General features: G+C 34.5%; 1 protein-coding gene across 2 annotated transcripts in view; it reads right to left on the reverse strand.

Moving 5' to 3' along the window:
- Positions 1-167: 167 nt before the first annotated feature.
- mGluR (metabotropic Glutamate Receptor) overlaps positions 168-19,468 on the reverse strand; it is a 110,307-nt gene continuing 91,006 nt past the window's right edge. The window contains exons 11-13 of one of the 2 annotated variants that reach the window (XM_089855520.1): positions 14,511-14,697; positions 14,282-14,341; positions 168-2,683 (exon numbers count right to left, since the gene is read on the reverse strand). In XM_089855520.1, coding sequence (XP_089711646.1) covers positions 2,658-2,683; positions 14,282-14,341; positions 14,511-14,697 — 273 coding nt within the window. In that variant the 3' untranslated portion in view covers positions 168-2,657. Of the gene's footprint in view, positions 2,684-3,254; positions 5,449-14,281; positions 14,342-14,510; positions 14,698-19,468 lie in introns of those variants that run through there. The other variant, XM_089855519.1, reaches the window with a different exon arrangement.

Consider the following 19,468-nt stretch of genomic DNA (forward strand, 5'->3'; position numbering starts at 1 on the left):
TTGTAACAATAATACACACAGCTACTAGTAATCATTGTGTAGCCAGCCATTCTTAAGCTCTATGTATTCCTAATAGAACCAATAATTCAAATAAAATCTATAATTTCGCAGTATCGACGAAACACGGGCCATCTACCCTTTAGAGAAAACATACTAAAAATTTTGAACTAATAATGCAGCCTTAACTACGATTAAGGTTAACTATTAAAACAAATTTATTTAAATTTTCCAGGAAATTTGTTTTTAGTTTGATCATATTTATTGAGACGTTTCATTCTAGGATAGATGGCCTAGGAAACGAGACGCCGCGGTCTTGGTTAAAGTCAATATTGGAGGAAGTTTGAAAAACAATACAAGCTAGGACTAAGTTTGAACAGGACGCCGCCAAAGTAATTAATTTGCAAAGAAGATCCGCTCTGAAGTAATAAAATAACAGAGCCAGACATGATGCGAATATCAATCATAATGACAGATACGATTGACACAAATAAATATTGAATTTGCATATAGTTTAATTATATACTCCTTTATGAAGTAGCTAAAGACACGCTAAGACTAATTGAGATACATCCAAGTTATTTAAATTAATGTCTAGGCTAAATTCAAGTAATTTTGAAATTTCTAAAACGCTGGTTTAGCTTAAGCCTATTTAAAAAATGTTTATACTACTTTAGATCTAATTTTAATCTAAGTCAAACGTTACACTCACTACCTTAAGCCTAATTTTAAGCTAAGTCAAACGTTACACTCACTGCCTTAAGCCTAATTTTAATCTAATGCAAACGTTACACTCACTACCTTAAGCCTAATTTTAAGCTAAGTCAAACGTTACACTCACTGCCTTAAGCCTAATTTTAATCTAATGCAAACGTTAAACTCACTGCCTTAAGCCTAATTTTAATCTAATCCAAACGTTACACTCACTACCTTAAGCCTAGTTTTAATCTAATCCAAACGTTACAATCACTGCCTTAAACCTAATTTGAAAAAAGCTGTACAAAAACCTAAGCCTAATTGTTTACCATTACATAACTCGAAATTAAGGTAGCTGTTCGAGTAGAACCTAAATTGCCACGTCATTTCTACATTTGTGTTAAATAGAAATTTCAAAAGAAGGCTTAGCAAACGTGTACGGGTAACTCGATTCTTCGTACCATAAGGACCAACTGTTCAAACTTAGTGTTAATTGATTATACGAAAATGAATTAAATCGAAAGCCATTAATCCATCATCGTCCTTGGATTGGTTGGTAGTGGTCTACTAAACGACATTGCCTAAAAACATTAGTCCTTGGTTGTCTAATATCATACCAACAAAACCTAGGCCTACAACTAATATTATCCCCATCTAAATTACCATGAAACTTTAAAACAAAACAACTAGGTAATATTTGCTTTAGAAACTTGCAAAAAAAAATCATCAAAGTATGTTATGGGTTTTCGACAAAACTGATAGCGTGACAATAACGAGATCTCATCTTCAATTAAATAAATTATTTTCAGAGTGTGGGTTAGTTAAACGAGATTTAAGTACACTTTTAACCCGCTACCACGTATAGTAGTTTTACCCCTAATTTATGGTAGTAGAGCATATATCTAAACCATCCTGTATTTCAAAACAAATAAGGGTATATAAAAATTGAAACAGATGAACTAATAACGAGACTTACAAAATTGATTAATATATATATAATATGCCCCAAATTTCAGGTGCTTTGTATCGCATTCTGGTTCCAAATACGGTTAAGACAAGATGTCAAAATGTTCAGTGTTTTCGCTTTGTTTGATGGTAATTGCGGGGATATGCATTTACAATTGCATGGGGGACTTCATGGTTCCCGGAATGGGACCAATTGGACCCACCAGGTGTTACAATTTCATTTGCTTGCAAATTGCAAAAACCGTCAAATGCGAAGCACCAATGAGTAAGTTTAAAAATTTAATTTTGTCCACTCTTTGAAATAAAAATTTAATTTAAATTGTAGATAAGGAAGACTGTCCAACTTGTTTCAGGGACAGATCTAAGGTATCATAATTTACCCTATTTGTTAAATTTAATTATTAATCTAATTAATGTGTTTAATTACTTAACGGGAAAGATTAAAGTGATTCAAGATAAGTTGGCCAAGGAAACCTACACCGATGTTGAAACGACCAAGTTATGCAATGGAAAAGCTCGTTGCGTTCAAAAACAATTTGCAGAGGTATTTAACTTTTAAATTTAGAATTAACTTCGTGATATATTAAATTTTAATTATTTTAATTAAATTAATTTAAAGAAATGCAAGAAAGCCGCCGATGCAAACGGGGATTACATTCACAAACTTTGCAACGAAGAAATGATGCTTGTAAGATTTAATTATAACTAAATTAATTATGATTAAAATTAACTATTGTTTTAATTAGCATATGGATTGCATGAGTGAAATGGGAAATTCTATCATGTTGAAAACAATTCATAACAACGGAAGCGGTCAACCGGCTAATTTCTGCGATTAAACTTTTGATTGTAATTAAACTTAATTAATCAATGTAATTAAGTTTGAATAAAACTGCACGAATTAAATTCTACGTCGTAATTATTTTAATCGCGATTAACTGAAAATTCCACTCACCCAAAATATTTCCGAACGTTGCTCGAATGACCAGGCCATTAAATTAACCTTTGACCCTCATTAAAGTGCCTATAAAATAAAAAGGAAAAAGAATAAAAACATTAGGATTATACAAAAGAAGCATAAACAACCGCTTTTTATTTTTTGTTAGTTTTTTTTCATCTTGTTTGTTTGTTTGTTTGTTAGTACGTTAGTTTCGTTATTTAACTCTTAATCTCTGTACATACAATATATTTGCGACCGAACAGAAATTAAAATTGTTAATTGGATTTAATTTTTTTGGTTAATTATTAACGAGCAAAATTAGATTTGATCGTTCGTATTTCATTACGTATTGTTTGTTTGTTTGTTTATATTTTGTTTTTGTTTTATTTTTCAAAAGGAGATTTACGCAAAATAACGCCAAAAAAATTAAAAAAAAATTTCATTTTTTTCTTTCAAAAACTTTTTTTATAATTTTTTAAAAACTTTGTCTCCTTTTGAGTTTAAATTCAATAAATATAAGCTTAATTCTAAAACGTTTTGTTTTTAAAATAAAACGTAATTAATTAATTAACTTAAATAATTATCTATAAATATTTCATATATATTTATATATATCTTTTTAAAACTTCATTTATTTTTTATTTTATTTGTTTTATTAAGTATTTTGTTTGTTTTTCTATAATTATTATTATTATGTCCAAGGTATCCTTGTAGCGTTATATAACTATACACATAAGTTTATAACATATCTCCTATAAGTGTGACACCTATTATATTTGAAAGTTCTTTCGACTCATTTCAAACTTATAAGAAATACAATATCAACTTATGGTATTTTATAATTATGTAATTTTTTTTTGTCATTTCTAAAACGTTGAAAACGCACACTTTGTTTGTTTGTTTAATTTTAATTCAAACCCAAACGGTTATAATTAATTTAAATGGGGGTAATATATACAAGGGAATTAAATAATCTAATCTCAATTAAATCTATAATTATTAACCTTAACTTTAAAATCTAAATTCTTTGAGGTACAAAATCAACTTTCGTATAATAGTTAAGAGTATTTTAACCGGAGTTAATGTTTATTTATTTATTTATTTTATATTTCGGGTTTGTTTATTTATTTACTTATTTGTTTATTTATCTATTTATATTTATCCGTAAACACCCCTTTATTTATTTATTTTATTTAGGATATAGGTTCTTTTTAAATTATGGGGGGAGGGTAATTTGGATGTTTACCTTATTTACAATTTTTACACTTAATTAACTTGATATCTAATTAAAAAAACCTTTATCGAACTGAGTCAGGTTTTGATGACTGTTAGTTCAGAGAGCCCCTAATTGTCTAAACTAACAGTTTGTTAATTTCTTTTTAAATATTTATTTTTTTTGATTTAACCTGACCAGTTTTAGTGAACTATTTTTAATTATTTTTATTTAAGTTAATAATTAAAACTAAAAGAGTTAATTTGAATATACTTCTGATAATTTCGAAATAAAAATATGATTAAATTAAACTAAGTTAATTAACTAGCGGAATTCCAATCTGATTATGTCGTCTGCTTTAATTACAATTACCACGTTAAGCCTTTTTTATCATTATTTATTTTATTTTGCTATTTCAAACGTACTTTTTTTCATGTACATAAGTTTATAGCAGACGACAATACTTCAAATTTCGTATATATATTTTTCAAATAAATAATTCAAATAATTGAAAATAGTTCACTTTGCCCAAAAGGTTTGTTTTTTAGTTCTTTTCCCCCTAAAATGTTATTTTTAATTTAAAAAATAAATAATCCCCCCCCCCTAAAAAACAAATTAAAAATTGATGAATGACATATAACGCCACAAGGAGTATTTTCAAAAATTTGGGAGTAGGACGAGCACGAGCCATTTCGGTATCTTTCTGGTTGGTTGGAGTTATGCTTTTTTAAATTCATGTTATATTAACATTAAATTCAACATTATGTTTTTGTCACGACCAAAAATGCATCGTCCTATTTTATATATAACACCAAATTTCAATATATTTGTTTATGTTTTCACTCATGTATAGGGAAAATAATGACTTATGGGTTTGTTTATTTATTTGTTTGTTTGTGTGGGAAAATGGGGAGGTTTATCTAATATACATATATTCACAGTTAGTAATGTTTGTTTTCCTTTTAATTAATATATCACCATCCTAAATTTTCACTCCGTAATTAAAACTAAGTTTTAAATAATTTTTTTTTAAATTTAATTATTTTTTTTTAAATATGTGATTTTTTGGGCTTTTATGTCATTTTATTTTTTTTAGTATTACATATAATAATATCATCGCGGTTTAATCAGTTCGTTCGCTATTTAACTAATTAATTCTTTCTTAATTAATTAGTTTAATTATAATTAGCACATTATTAAAAGTTCAGCGCCATTTTTAATTTTTTTTTTAAGTTATTTCGGAAGATATTTGGTTCAAAAATTATCAATTGTTTGTTGTTTTTGTATCGATTTGTTTAAAAATAAATAAATAAACAAATATTAAATGACGTCATACCTATATTAAATCACATTGTCTTTGGGTTTTAAAATTGCATGATTTGTTGGGCGTGATTTAATTTAAATACGATTAAAATTAAATGTTTATCGTCTAATTTTTCGGTACTAAATTTAAATATTCATGAAATTCAGTTACGTGTTAAATTGTTTTTAAATACTTTTTCCAATCACCCCAAATATTTTGTGACATATTTCACAAATAATGTTCACAGAGAAGCCAAACTGTCCCGGTCACTTTCAGTTTGACCTTTGGACGGTGTTGTTTGCACAGTTAATTTCACCTGCTCCACTGAACTACCTAAGAGCGCCGTATATTTTAAATTTCACAAAATTCACGGAAATTTCACAATATTTCAAAAATTTACGAAATTACGAAAAATTAAAATGTAAATATTTTTTGGTGCGATTTAATAAAACATTTTGTGACGGATTCGTTATTGGAAGATTTGGTTTTTTTACGTCACAATTTGTGACAATTTGCGAAAGGAATATAAAGAGTCGTAGATTTAAAGGTGCGATGACGGATTTTGATTAGATGTCAGTTGTTAATTGTTGAGACGATGTCGCAAAACGTGAATGGAAGGTTGTTAGTAGAGGTTAGGTTAGAAGTTCAGTTGGTTGAAAGAATAAATGTAGCAAGGAAAAGAAAATTTGTTTAAAAGAGAAAAAGTTAGTAAATACACATTATTAATAAATTAAAATTAATGTTAGTGTATGTTAGTGTATGTTAATAGAACACACGACTAAGTTCATTATACAAAAACGAGTTTTGCATACCCGTTTTTCTTGTAAAATTTCTAATCATAACAAATGTTTGAACTACGCAATTAAAACCAAATTTCTCATATCGATTAAACTGCAAACATATAATAATTTCTAATTTCTGGCCCATTGTGGGTTGGGTTTGAAAAAGTGTCACCAAGGATTGTGTATAAATGTAGTTTTTTAAGGACTGCGAAGCAAAACTCGTTTTTGTATAATATCATAAGTACCATAATTACCCCTGATAAGTAAAACACGCCCGTTGGACTAATGTAACCAGCATGTTCATCTGCGTCCTATACAAGTTAGGTATATGCGACGCCGTGCGGCCTTTTTTGTCCCAACATTTTTAGCCAATGGGAGCAAGTTTCTAAGGGTGCCTCTTGCTTCCCAGAAGTCTGACTTAGAATCTCGGTAAATGGATAGAATTCTTAGATTCTCAGTCAGAATTCTGAGTAAGTAAACATTAAGGTTTCGTCTGCTACACTAATGGGCACAGGCCACAGAAGCCTAAGCTACAAATATCGCAAGTGTTAATGATTATTGTTATTTATCCTACATAAATTGATGAATTAGTACCGTTATCCATCATTGTTTAATATATGTCGCGTCGCAACAAAAATAATGTTTTAAGTTACAACCCTAAACCTATACTCGCGCGCTTGAAGGTCGCCATTACACCAACACTGGTCCGTGGCCTACAAGATATCTGTAGGGGAGGTCTGAATATGAGCCTCCGCGGACGATTTACAGTTTCAAATGACTACAAGAGGCCGCCTCCTTCGTTTTTTGGGTGAAAATGCCGGTTACATTAGTCCAACGGTCGTGTTTTACTTATCAGGGGTAATTATGGTACTTATGATAATATCTGTCCCTTTTTGGGAGAAACGCAATTTAGTACAGACAAAGGCAGGGGCCCTAAGGTTTCCCACAGTTCAGTTCAAACAGTTCAGTTTTCGGTTCAGTTCAGTTATTTTCGGTTTCAGTTTAGGGACTAAACTGATTTGATTGCTTCAGTTCAGTTTCAGTTTGCACATATCCAAACTGATCAGTTTTCAGTTCGGTTCGGTTTAATTCTTAAACTGAACTGATAAAAACTGAACTGAAGAGTTAGTTAAGTACTCTATCGCGAGAAACGATATCAATACGTTCCCGCAAACATAAGTAGAAAAATAGAAAACTGGCATCGTTTAGTATTGCAAGCTGTATGATATTTTGGGGGATGTGTCGCGTAAAGTTACCTTAGGGCTGTGCGAATACTCGAATTTTCGAATAGTATTCGTTTAATTCGAATCGATTATTCGATTCGACGAATCGAATTTGCCATTTGGAGAAAAACGAGTATTCGAATTAAGAAACGATTATTCGAAAAGAAATTCGAATAACCGATTTACATACGAATACAGCTCCCTAAACCGATTAATCGCTTCCAATGGGCTAAATTCGAATAGTAAACGAGAAATCGATTGGAAATGGGAGGGACTGTGGTCACATGACATATATGAAGCTGTTTTGTTTATGGAATTTCATTGCGATTGCGCAATTCGCGATATTTTGTTTTTTTCTCACCAATTACTCAGTTTTAGGAAAAATTCCATTCTATGTGGAACTACAATATTTTTAGACTGCTACGTGTATTTAGGAAACGATTAATCGCTTTGAAACGGATATTCGTCTGGTAAAACCGATTAATCGAAAAAAACGAGTACTCGAACCAGAATTTTTGAAAAACGAGTAATATTCGTTTGAACGAGTACTCGATTCGGATTTCGAATAGGAGATTTACTACTCGATTCGTATTCGATGCGGTTTGAAAAACCACTATTCGCACAGCCCTAAGTTACCTTATTAGAGTCGCGTATATTTCATCATTTATGTCGCGTATATTTAATTATGTATAGAAATAAGCTTTTAATTTAAGTCCCGTGATTAGCTGGGACCCTCTGCAGAGAGACACAGGCTAAAAGAATACCAATAATTAGTAACTAAAAAGGGTATCATATCGTAGATATGGAATTTCTGATCCATGGTATTTTAATATTTCTAATTTTGTTAATTTCAATAAGAAATGCTACTCCATGAAGTAGCAGTTCTTATTTAAATTAACAACATTAGAAAAAGGGTATCATAATTAGTTAATTAGTCAAAGTTAAATTGTTCAATGTTAATAATTAGTAGTTTGTGAAATAAACATGACTCTTAAGGTATGACACTTAACGATTCCAAAATATTTAGTAGTAGTAGAAAAAGTTAGTGGTTAATAGTTACAATCTGGGGTTTTCGGTTCAGTTCAGTTATAACTGAAAACTGAACTGATCAGTTCGGTTTCTTGGCTGAACCGAACTGATAATTTCAGTTCAGTTTCAGTTCTTGAAAATCCTAACTGAAAAGTTTCAGTTCAGTTTCAGTTTTAGTCCCAAACCGATTTGAACCGAACTGTGGGAAACCTTAGGCAGGGCGTTGCGCGCAATATAATAATAACAATAACAATAATAATAATAGTAATAAATTTCGTTTATGAATTCCACCATTACGATACAATTTTATTATTTTTATTAAAAAAATACTGTTATTTGCAAAATTCCCGTTACACTTGTCTCTAAGGCGAAGGCCTAAATCATCAACTTCTTATAGGGTTTTACGGTCAACTAACAATATTTCCAAATATATACTCCACGGGGATTCCCCGGTATTCGGAAGGCAAGGCGCGCGGCGGCACCTTTGAGCTTTGAAGTCAGGGCGCCGGCGCGGTGGGGTTTCCCCAGCTGCAAGGCTCACTAAACTTCAAGGATGCCGATTTAACAGTGTAGATACTACATACCAACGGGTTGGGAACCACCTACAGGAGGGTTTTCCCCAAGAATGTAGCATTCCCCAGACAGACACGATTGGGGAATGCGGAAAAATGGTACCGGAAATGATCGACACAATAGAAGCCGCCTATTTTGGGAATGCGGAAAGATTACCACTTCCTTTTTAGCTCCATCCACAATTATGTCGTCATGACTGACTTATAATTTAACGCCCAGACCGAACCGCTTTACTTAGGAAGTTGAAATTTCGCAGGGACGTTATTCTTAACTAGTAGATGATCATTAAGAAATATTTTTATAATCCGCTGCCATCTTTGGTTAAAAACTGGAGCTTGTAATTTTGAAGTGATTGAAGGAGGTCATAGATTCGGGGTAAAGCGACATACGCCTGGTGAGTGGGGCGCTGCTGTCAAATTTGGGCTTAGTAACTTCAGACTAAATAGGACCTAGATGGAACTTGGTCCTGCAAAATTAAATTAACCACCACCGAGTGTAGTTAGGACTTCAATTGACTCGCTTAATTGTCGTTCTCCTTCTCGAACTAGTTATCTCGAGTACTGTAAGTCCATCTCAGTAGCATTACGAACTTGTATGGGTAGTGCCATTCATACTTATGGAACGGAACATATCACTTATAAACTTATGTCAATAGCCAATATCCCATATTAGAACCAAGACCTTCTGGGAAAAAATAGGTCTAAAAATAGACCAAGGGGGTAAATCTCTATTTAAAACAAGCCCTCATTATCTCAGACGTAACAGCTTGCACTCAGTTCAAACCCCTTCCCGCCCCCCTCCTGTGTACAGTTAGCCAATGACATTAACAAATGACTGAGCTGCAACAACAACCCCCCAAACCCCCTGGAGTGGAAACTACAGCCTTATTAATCGAACTAGTAAAAAAATGACGAAAAACTTCAAAAAATCAATAAATTAGGTATAAAGAAAAAGAAGAGAAACAGTCTAAACGATCGAGTAAAAAATTGCCAATGAGTGATGAACCGGAAACAAGAGAGACGTGAAAGGGCTGCTGGGAAAACTTAAAAAGAAACGATGGGGGACAACTTTCAGAGCAGAAACCACGTACGTGTTTTTAAAAAACCAGGGATAGATTTAATTTTAGGAGTAGGAATGGAGAACTGAGTAATATCTGGGTTCGCGTCAAAGTCCCGGACCCCCTTCCACGGGTATGAAAGAAGAGGCGGGTCATATAACGACAGAGGTAAAAATGAATTGCGAATTTTTCGCTGTCCCCGGCAGCAAAGTCATCAAAACGTAGTTTAAAACTGAGCCAATGAGATAGTTTAAACTTTTCGTTATCCGTGTTGCAGGGAGGGGCTCTATACTGGGTGACCTATGAATCGGACTGAAGTAAATACTAACCGTTCTCCATTCCTACTTCTAAAATTAAATCTCTCCCTGAAGAAACTCAGCACTATTTACGAATTCGACATTACCCTTAGGTCAAGTTTAATTTTAAAGTTGCGAGTGAACATCTTATCTGAATTTTAATTTGTTTTAAATTTTAGAGAAGTATTTTTTGAACAACTTAATTGACCTTTGCCCTAGATAATACGACTGATTTTGTCTATAGTAATTCAATCTTTCCCACGCATCACTTATAGAGTTGAAGATGCAATGCAAGAACACCAAGCAAAGAATTCCAAAGACCATTGTAAAGGAGATACTTGGCTTTGTCTTTAAGGTTGTGATCAGTTAAGGACATAAACTAGAATAGGGTTAAAAGACTTTTACATTTCCTCGTCGCCGGCGTTGGGTTAAGGGGTTCAGGGGGTCGGGGGGGGGCGACGGACGTACTCATTTTTCTAGTCTTTCAAAGAGTTTATCAGCTATACATCCTTCGTTTATAAATTGAGAAAACTGCCGCTCAAAAAGAATGGCTTCTACGCCTGCCTGTATTGCCAAACAGAATTTCTTTCTTTTTAAAACTGCCTTTTTTTTAGAGGGGGTTAAAATGATTGCGTTGTCGTTTCGTTACGTTGGGTGAAAAATTTTGAAGTTTGTTTTGAATTTAATTAATCGTTTCATCATAAGACGTCGTTTGTCTTAGCTAACCCTTTCTTATCACGGACATTATTTTTTTTCATTTTTAAATAATTCTAAAACGAATTATAAGCTTTGAAGAAGTATTAAAAGTGATCCATGGGTTTACTAAAAACCGAGTACAGACTTAAAGGATAAGTTATACCAATAAGTGATATCTAGTTTATTAGAGAGAAGGTATAAATACGCGAATGAAGTAAAAAATTACTTGTATTTTCCGACTGAGGAGAGCTGGCGAAATAGCCCGGCCTCCTTTTACTTCCCCCCTTGTATTTTGAAAGAGTAACTATGACGCGCGCGAATACTTAGGCATCTTCTCCCTAATAAACTAGATATCACTTCTTGTGATAACTTAAAAACAAGGCAAGTTGTTAATAAAAATATTTATCGACAAATGGGTAGGTTAGGTAAGACTAGGTTTGTCGGCGGGAATTCGTTTTACTAAACCATTTTTATTTGTAACCGTAAGTCTTATTAATAGATGGCCTAATACGGGTTTCGATTTAGGAGAAAATCTTTCAACGTCAAGGAATAAAAAGAGCTTAAGCCCGCAACCATTTGCCATTTTGACAAACAATCCGAAATTGCCACGCAAACCAGCCTAACTCAAGGCTTAGCTAAGACTTGGCCGGTATGAAAAGCGCGAGTGGGAATAAATGAGGAGAAACCTTCTTAGGAAAGCGCGGGATATTTATGATAAAAAAGCGAGGCTCGGGCACAGAAATACACTCGCTCTTATCGAGAGAAACGTCAATTTCATATTTTATTAAACCAACGTCGGGTAACGTCCGATAAGTAACGAATTGCTAGCTCCGATTTTCTAAGCCTTGGTCCACAAGACTTGGCTGCAGCCTGGGCTGGTTCAGTGTTAGGGGTAAGAAGAAAAAAAATAGCAGCGCCGTTACGCCGTTGTCTCTAATTTATTAATGCTCAAAATCCTTTGGGAAAACGTGATATTAAATACAACAACGAATCACGGAAAGTTCTGGATACTTTTTAGCCCCCCCCCCTCCTTTCCCAAACCCGCCCCAAAAATATATTTGATGGGAAAAAAATTGTTAATGTATTAAACTTGTTATTTTCAAAAAGGTTGTAACTTAATATTTTACGTGTAATTTTCTGATTGCGAGAAAATACAGGGTTCTGATTGGAAATTTCTAGGTGATTTTGTTTCTAGCAATTTTCCTCGTCTATTTCCAGCAATTTTCCCCAAACTATTTCCAGCAATTTTCCCAGACTATTTCCAGCTATTTTCCCTGACTAAACTTCATTTTTAAAAGACAGAGGGGTAACCCTAACAAAATTATTCGCTACATCAGAAAGACGGATTTAATTTAACACAAAAAGCCCCACTTTTAGGAAAACTTTGAAAAGTTTAAAGCTTTCTTTTGGGAAACGGGGCAACTCCATTATATTATACTCGAACATGCAGATTCTGTAAAATTCCAAAGTCAGCAGACTTTTATAATCAACAGATGGCGCCGCCATTTATAGCGCCAGTCCCTCCATCTACATCTATTCACTTAAATTGCTTCAGACTCCGAGAGAATCTCTTGAAATTCAACATAGAACTAAAATAAATTAACGCCGAAGTTATAAAAGCATCAAATTCATAAATATATCCCTAATTCATTGCGTAGAAATGATCTCAAGGTGGATTTTGTGGGAAGAGCTAGGACTAATCATTACCTCGCGCGTAATCAATCTCTTGAACCTTCCTAGTAGCTTTATGTATTCTTGCCTAAAATTATACCCAATATAAGAAAGAGGTTCTCGTTCTGATGACTTCGGTGGGGAATAAATTAATCTACTTCTGATAGTATGGTAATTAGGACTAATTCGGCGACGAAAAGTGGGCGTGTCAACGTTGCCCTCGCGGTGGATAATCATGGAAAGTAACCTTTTAGGAGACAAAGAAAGGAGAGGAGATAAAAAGCGAAGCTTCTTTTAAGCTGCACAGAGACCCTAGCTGATGCAATGCAGCGCGGACTTGAAAAGAAATTGGATGGAAATTTAGGTAATGTCGAAAAAGTACAATTCCCAAATGAAAGAACTACTTTGTATAGAAGGAAATCTACTAAAACTCACACCATCCTTTGATAGACTGACAAGTGAAGAAGGAAAAAAAGAATCACCTTTATATACAGGGTGTTCTTCCAAATAGAATCATCCATCCCACTCATAATAACCCCCCACCCTTTTTTGGAAAAACACCCTGTACAAATGCAACATTCTTTAAGTATTAAATAAAAGAATATTGTGTGGTTTACGATCGAGTACAAATGTTCAATGATGTATACCAAAGGCATATGTAAAAAAACAGTGAGTGTCCAGTATGAAAATTGCAGAGAGCATAGATTATAACGGCCTGTTAGTCGTAGAAGGCAATGAGATTTAAGGGGGGGGGATTGGAAAACCAATATATCTGATTAAAAAGCACCCGATAGAAAGCCATTTTTCGTTCGCTAGTTTTTACGTCAAAAAAATGGTGGGTGGGTCGGGCCCCCTACCTCTCCGCCCTCCCCCCGGTTGTTCCCTCTGACGTAAAGTCAAGTAATATAATTCCCCTTTCCTATAAATTCTAATTCATGTAGATGAGCTCAAATTTCTTTGAACTCTGTAGAGCTGAGCGTTTCGATTCGATTTCAAAGCTTCCCCAAAAAATTATTATTTTTTTTTTACTTTTGGAGCAAAAGTTAAATGTTTAGAAGTAGGGAGGCCTATACGAATATGGAATATTAAACGACTTTTCATCGATTTTTAAATAAAAACTATCGGTTATCAATACCTATTCTTAAAATAACTGAACTACAATTGTATTACCAGGTAGGTACTTAATGCGGTATTATCCTACTATAATTTAGTAGTTCACATCCTACAATTTAATAGTTTTTCTCTTACAATAGTTTCCACCCTACAATTTAGTAGTTTTCATTCTACAAAATAGTAGTTTTCTACTACAATATAGTTTTCCATCAACAATTCAGTAGTTTTCAACCTAAAATTTTGTAGTTTTCATCCTATTTTTAGTAGTTTTTCTCCTAAAATATATTACTTTTCATCCTACATTTTAGTAGTTTTTATCCTACAATACGTTAGTTTTCATCCTACATATTAGTAGTTTTTCTCCTAAAATATATTATTTTTCATCCTACATTTTAGTAGTTTTTATCCTACAATACGTTAGTTTTCATCCTACATATTAGTAGTTTTTCTCCTACAATATGTTAGTTTTCATCCTGCATTTTAGTAGTTTGTCTCCTACAATATGTTAGTTTTCATCCTGCATTTTAGTAGTTTTTCAACTAAAAAATAGTAGTTTTTCACCTACAATATAATAGTTTTCCACAAAAATTCAGTAGTTTTTCACCTACAATTTACTACTTTTCCACCAACAATTCAGTAGATTTTCCCCACCCATCTTAACATCAAATATAGGCTTAACAAATACACTATTATATAAATAAGTCAATAAATAAAAGTATGTCTTACCATTAGTAGTAACGATTTCTGTGGTATTGTCTGGTCTCGCGGCGTTGTTTATCCAATTACCTGTAGGTGTACCAAAAAGGGAATTTGTCGGAAAAATGCTTTCAACTCAAAATAAAAAAGATCGATAAAAACAAAAAGAAAACATTTGTTTGGTATAGGCCTTTGGTACACGCAACAGGATATAATTGGTTAAATCGAACTAACTAATTAGTTTATATTAGATACTAACCATGATTGGCGGAAGTCCCACACGTCGAGCTTGTTGGCGCCTTTTTGTAAGTGGCGCTGTTCATAGTCAGCTTGCGGACATTCTTGTCCGGGTGAAACAAAATGATGTAGATTTTGGGCGAGAAAAGACAGAAGAGTGCCACGTAAGCGCTCAACGAGATTGAAATGCATAATGTTGTAATTTGAACCTAAATAAAAAAATAATTATTTTATATTTTAAAATCAAATCTACATTAAATAAAAATAGACGTTCTAACAACAAAAAAATTCCAATGAAAACCTCGCTTAAAAGAAATCATTTAAACAATTATATTTGATTGGCGGGATGAGGTTAAAGTTCATTGTAATCCCCCCTGGTGTTGGGTCAAAGAATCTCCTATCCTTTTCGAAGACAAACTTAATTGAATCAATTTCGGGCTTTTGGAACCTATTGTCCGTCCACGGAAGAAGAGCTTAGAGAATTCCGGCTCACAAAGAAATAAAAAAATAAAACGATTTCAGCTCGAGAAGCTTTTGGCGTTAAAAGTTCAAAATCCCTACGGTCAAGGATAGGAACCCCCGTTCGAACCTCCCCCCTTCCCCCTTCGCCTCGGCATCCAATCAAAATGGTCAATAAAGACAGACCAGAGAAGGGTGAAGACGGTTAGGAGTTTATTCAATCACAAGTCATGGAGGGGGGGGGTCAGGGGTCGAAGCTGGGTGGCGGGATGGGGGTTAAAGAGAAGTTAGGGGGTAAGAACCCCATTTTCCAATTGTGGCTCGTTAGTTCTCGAGATACGTGATTCGTTAGAACGGTTAGTTTTCCCCGATGTGACAATGAATACTTTCTTAAACTTAAGTAAAGTATCTACACACATGTAAGTCTGACATGGCGATACTAATTTAGTATCTGTACTTAACAAACGGCCTTAATTAAAAATCGCTTTAACGTAAAAATGTTCAATTTGAAATCCAACATATTTTCCCCATATTTAAAGCATTGTTTTCCATGGGTTTTCTCTGACCTTTGACATCTATTAAATGGGGGGGGGGGTAAAACAAAGGGAACTAAATGATACACCGCTTAAATTGTTAAAGTAGTTCCGCGCAACGTCTCACGCTTGACCAAAGAAAGAAAATCAAAATTCTATTTTCAAAAAAGCAAAAATTTTCAAAGAAAGGTAGGAGCTAGAATTCTTTTAGAGAATAATAGAGCGCGACACGTGACCTCGGCTCAACCATCCCCATGACCCCGGGCGGGCCTCGTGTCCGTCCGAAAAGGGAAGCTAAAGCAAAGCTAACGAAGCATTCCCCGAGCGGAAACAAAATCGGGAATTCGGTGACGTCATCACTTCCGAGAAGGTTTCTCGTCGTTTACAAGCGATTCTCGCGCCATCTATTACCGGTCTGAATTCCCCATGTTGACATAAGAAGCCAGAAACTGCAATAGACAGAAGAAATAGTTGTGGAAGCTAGGTACCTTCTCCTTGCTCCTCGGTCTAACAGCGGAAGATTTACAATACTTGTTCCTATATCTATTTGATTTTCTTTAGTCGAATGCCTCCATCCTTACAGCTGAGACAGACTCGTTCGATTTCGTGATCTCAGATTTCTATGTACATTCTTTACTTTTGCACCGTACCGAGCAAAGCCCCCTTTTTTGGCAAGGCTTAGCGTTCTTACTATACGTCTAAGGTTTTTAGTCTATAATCTATAGTCTGTAGTATAAGGTATTTCTTTTTCTATGCTTTTTCAAATTCCAAGGTTTTTGTGGAAGTATAATATTTGTAATGGAGTTTTTCTATTAAAAATAACTTTTTCAAATATTTTAATTTATTACGAGGAAGCCGACATTCAGGGTTTTTTTCTTAATGTATTTTCCCACAGCCCCTGTAGAAATGTTTAACCCGCAATACACCCGTGTGTTAGGGTGAAGTCACAACATAGGGGCCATAGAAATAACATTAAATAAATTAAATACCGCATTATCTGGACCGATAGGTCTCAAGGCTTCCGTTCCCCGCTGCCACCACAAACATTTGCGCATATTGTTGAACTTATTAACTTCTGCTGCGCTCCCCCAATTGTAGGGAGCCGCCCTGTTTCAAAAGGGCGTACCATTGTACGGCGAACAATTAAACCTGTAAAGAGTACTTTAAGGAAAGCCGACATATAGGGGTTTTCATTTACATGTATTTTCCCATAGCCCCTGTAGAAATGTTTAACCCGCAATGAATGAATGAATCTTTATTTGCCATCTATATAGATCCCTTTTGAAGCAGGGAGGAGCCACTACTGGCTCGCTAGCAATTTGGTACATACCTTTTCAAATTTTTAAGCATTACTAAGGTAAAAGTTACAAGATTAAATACACCCGTGTTTAGGGTGAAGTCACAATATAGGGGCAATTTAAAAACTTATTATTTTTATATTTTAAAAATAACGATTAATGTTAAATGCATTAATAATAAAAATAATTGAACCAATCGTAATTACAAATTGATGATACGATAAAAATCCAATTTAAAATAAAATCGTAAATCAAAAGAATGCAATGCAATCTTAATATTTTATTTTAAATTAAAGAATATAAATAATGGAAAACAGAATTGCTTAGAAGAAATATATTGCTATAGGGTAGCTTAGCTATTAGAGTTATCACGCTAATAGTGTAGTATTATTATACTACAATCTAGTAGTTTTCCCCCTATCATATCCATTAGCTATCATTTCATAGGGGGAAAACTACTACGATGTATCATTTGAAAATTCCATTTAATCCGTGCCTAAAATAAGGAATTATTACTAGAGAGGTTAAGAATATCACGGGACGTTGAGTTTCCTTGGAATCTGGGGATAAGGGAAATTTCCCAAATGACTAATCGTAGGAAATTGGTAATTTTCCAGTCGGTGCGCACAACTTTAATCTAGATGTCTCTTCCCGAGCATTCCTGCTCTCTAAGAGTCACATCCCTAAGGGATGGAGTGGAGGCTGCTGTACAGAAAGGGTTTGGAGGACGGACGTCAAGACGAAATGAGAATGAATTCGGCAACGAAAGGGGTAAAGAAAAAATGCAAAATATTTAATGGGAAATTTAAAAAGATGATATCCATTTCGTTTCATACGCAATCTTGAAGATCGTAAGAAAGAATGATATCCTACTTTGTAGTAAGGAACAAATCAAACGCTAGCTGGTCTCAAGGTGGTCCATTGACCAACTTTGATGCCTAATTAATTACACGGGTACTTTAAAAGATACCTCAAAAATACTGGAGGGTTTGATAGCCCCAATTGTCCTCTAACGGATGATGTTAAATACTTCATCTTAATTAAATCGGGGTTAGAGAAAATAAGGTTTTTAAAATATAGGGTCATCATCTAGGGTTACGAACTTTGAGGCGTCAGAGCTCTGTTAATTTAAATGGTAAACGGAAACGGTTTGAGGGTATAATAGCCCTAATTGTTCTCTACACAACGGTACCAATAACTTGTAATTACATCAAACGGGATTCGAGTAATTGCGGTTTTTAAAATTCATTAAATTAAATACTCGTGTTAACATCAATAGACCAGCGCGAGTCGGGCTCCGTCTGGCGTTGAATCTTGGCCCCTGGGAAATAACCCGTGAGTTGGATTCTACTCGAGTAATTTATGGAATTGTCTCTAGGCAAGTCGAAATACGAAATTAAAGTTTCATAAAATAAAAAATGAAAATTCGTTGGTACGTGATTATTTCAACTCCGAATGAGGCGAATCCAAACTCTCAAAAACTTTCTCAGAGAGGTGAGTAAAGCGCTCTTGAAAAGTGTTAAGAAAAGAAATCAAGATGAGAGGATAGTTTTAATGCAAAAGGTAAGAGAGAAAGAAGAATTCTTGTACCAAAGAAGACAGCCGCCCAAAGAGAGAGAGCGAGAGAGAGAGAAAGAGAGAAGAGAGAGAGGGAAGCGAGAACTCGGATCACACATAGAGAAGAAAGATAAAGATGAAAAAAGAAAAATAAAAAACCATCCCAGAAAGATGGAAGCGGGCGCTCACGCAAACTAAACTAAACTAAACTGAAAAAAGGAGAGAGAGGAGAGGAGAGAGAGAGAGAGAGAGAGAGAGAGAGAGAGAGGGCGAGAGAGAGAGGGGGAGAGAGAGCGAGAGAGAGAGAGAAATCCCTTCAGAAAAATGGCAAAGAAATCGTAATAAGTTTGGAGATAGGAGCTCGGATGAAACGAAAATGGGCAAAGGATTCTTTCTCACTTGAGAAGGCCCGACTCGAGATAGGTTTTGGAACAATTCCTTTTGTTATAGAGGATCGCGGGCCCCTAGTGGCACACTAAAGAGCTCTGAGCTGTAGTAAAGGGGAAAAAAGTGTATATCTCCAAAAGTATTTTCACTTCATTCCGTAATGATTGGTCCAGTCCCCAACGACCAATAGGAAGTTCCCCCACGGACGACGCGTTTCAACACTCTCGTGTTTTGTTTCTCAAAATCTACTCCTGGATGGAAAGGACACGGAGCCCAAGGGGGGGGGGGTCGCCAAGCCCCCAACCTTACTATTTCGTTTTATATTTTAGTTGATAGCGTTAGAAGTTCATTACGCGAAGTCAGTGAATTTTAAAATGGTAATATTTAAAGCACAGGGAACTTTTAAAGTGGCCGTAAAAGTCATGGAAATTTCATGTTGGTTCGGTAATTTTTGTTAGTAGTTTTCCACCTACAATTTAGTAGTATTACTCCTACAACTTAGTAGTATTACTCCTTCAACTTAGGGGTTTTCCTCCTACAACTTCGTAGTTTTCCCTCCCACAACTTAGTAGTATTACTCCTACAACTAAGTAGCTTTCCTCCTACAACATATCCCTCCCACAACTTAGTAGTTTTCCACCTACAACTTAGTATCTATGACCGATACAAAATATCAACTTCGGGTAACGGACTTTTGATAGTTGCGGCATACCTTAGCCCGAGGGTAGGGGGGTCTTAGTCCTCTT

This window comes from Phalangium opilio, unplaced genomic scaffold (genome assembly GCF_054372755.1).
Source record: "Phalangium opilio isolate 3A_F unplaced genomic scaffold, DU_Popi_V2 ptg000209l_1, whole genome shotgun sequence".
Taxonomy (NCBI): Eukaryota; Metazoa; Arthropoda; class Arachnida; order Opiliones; family Phalangiidae; genus Phalangium; species Phalangium opilio.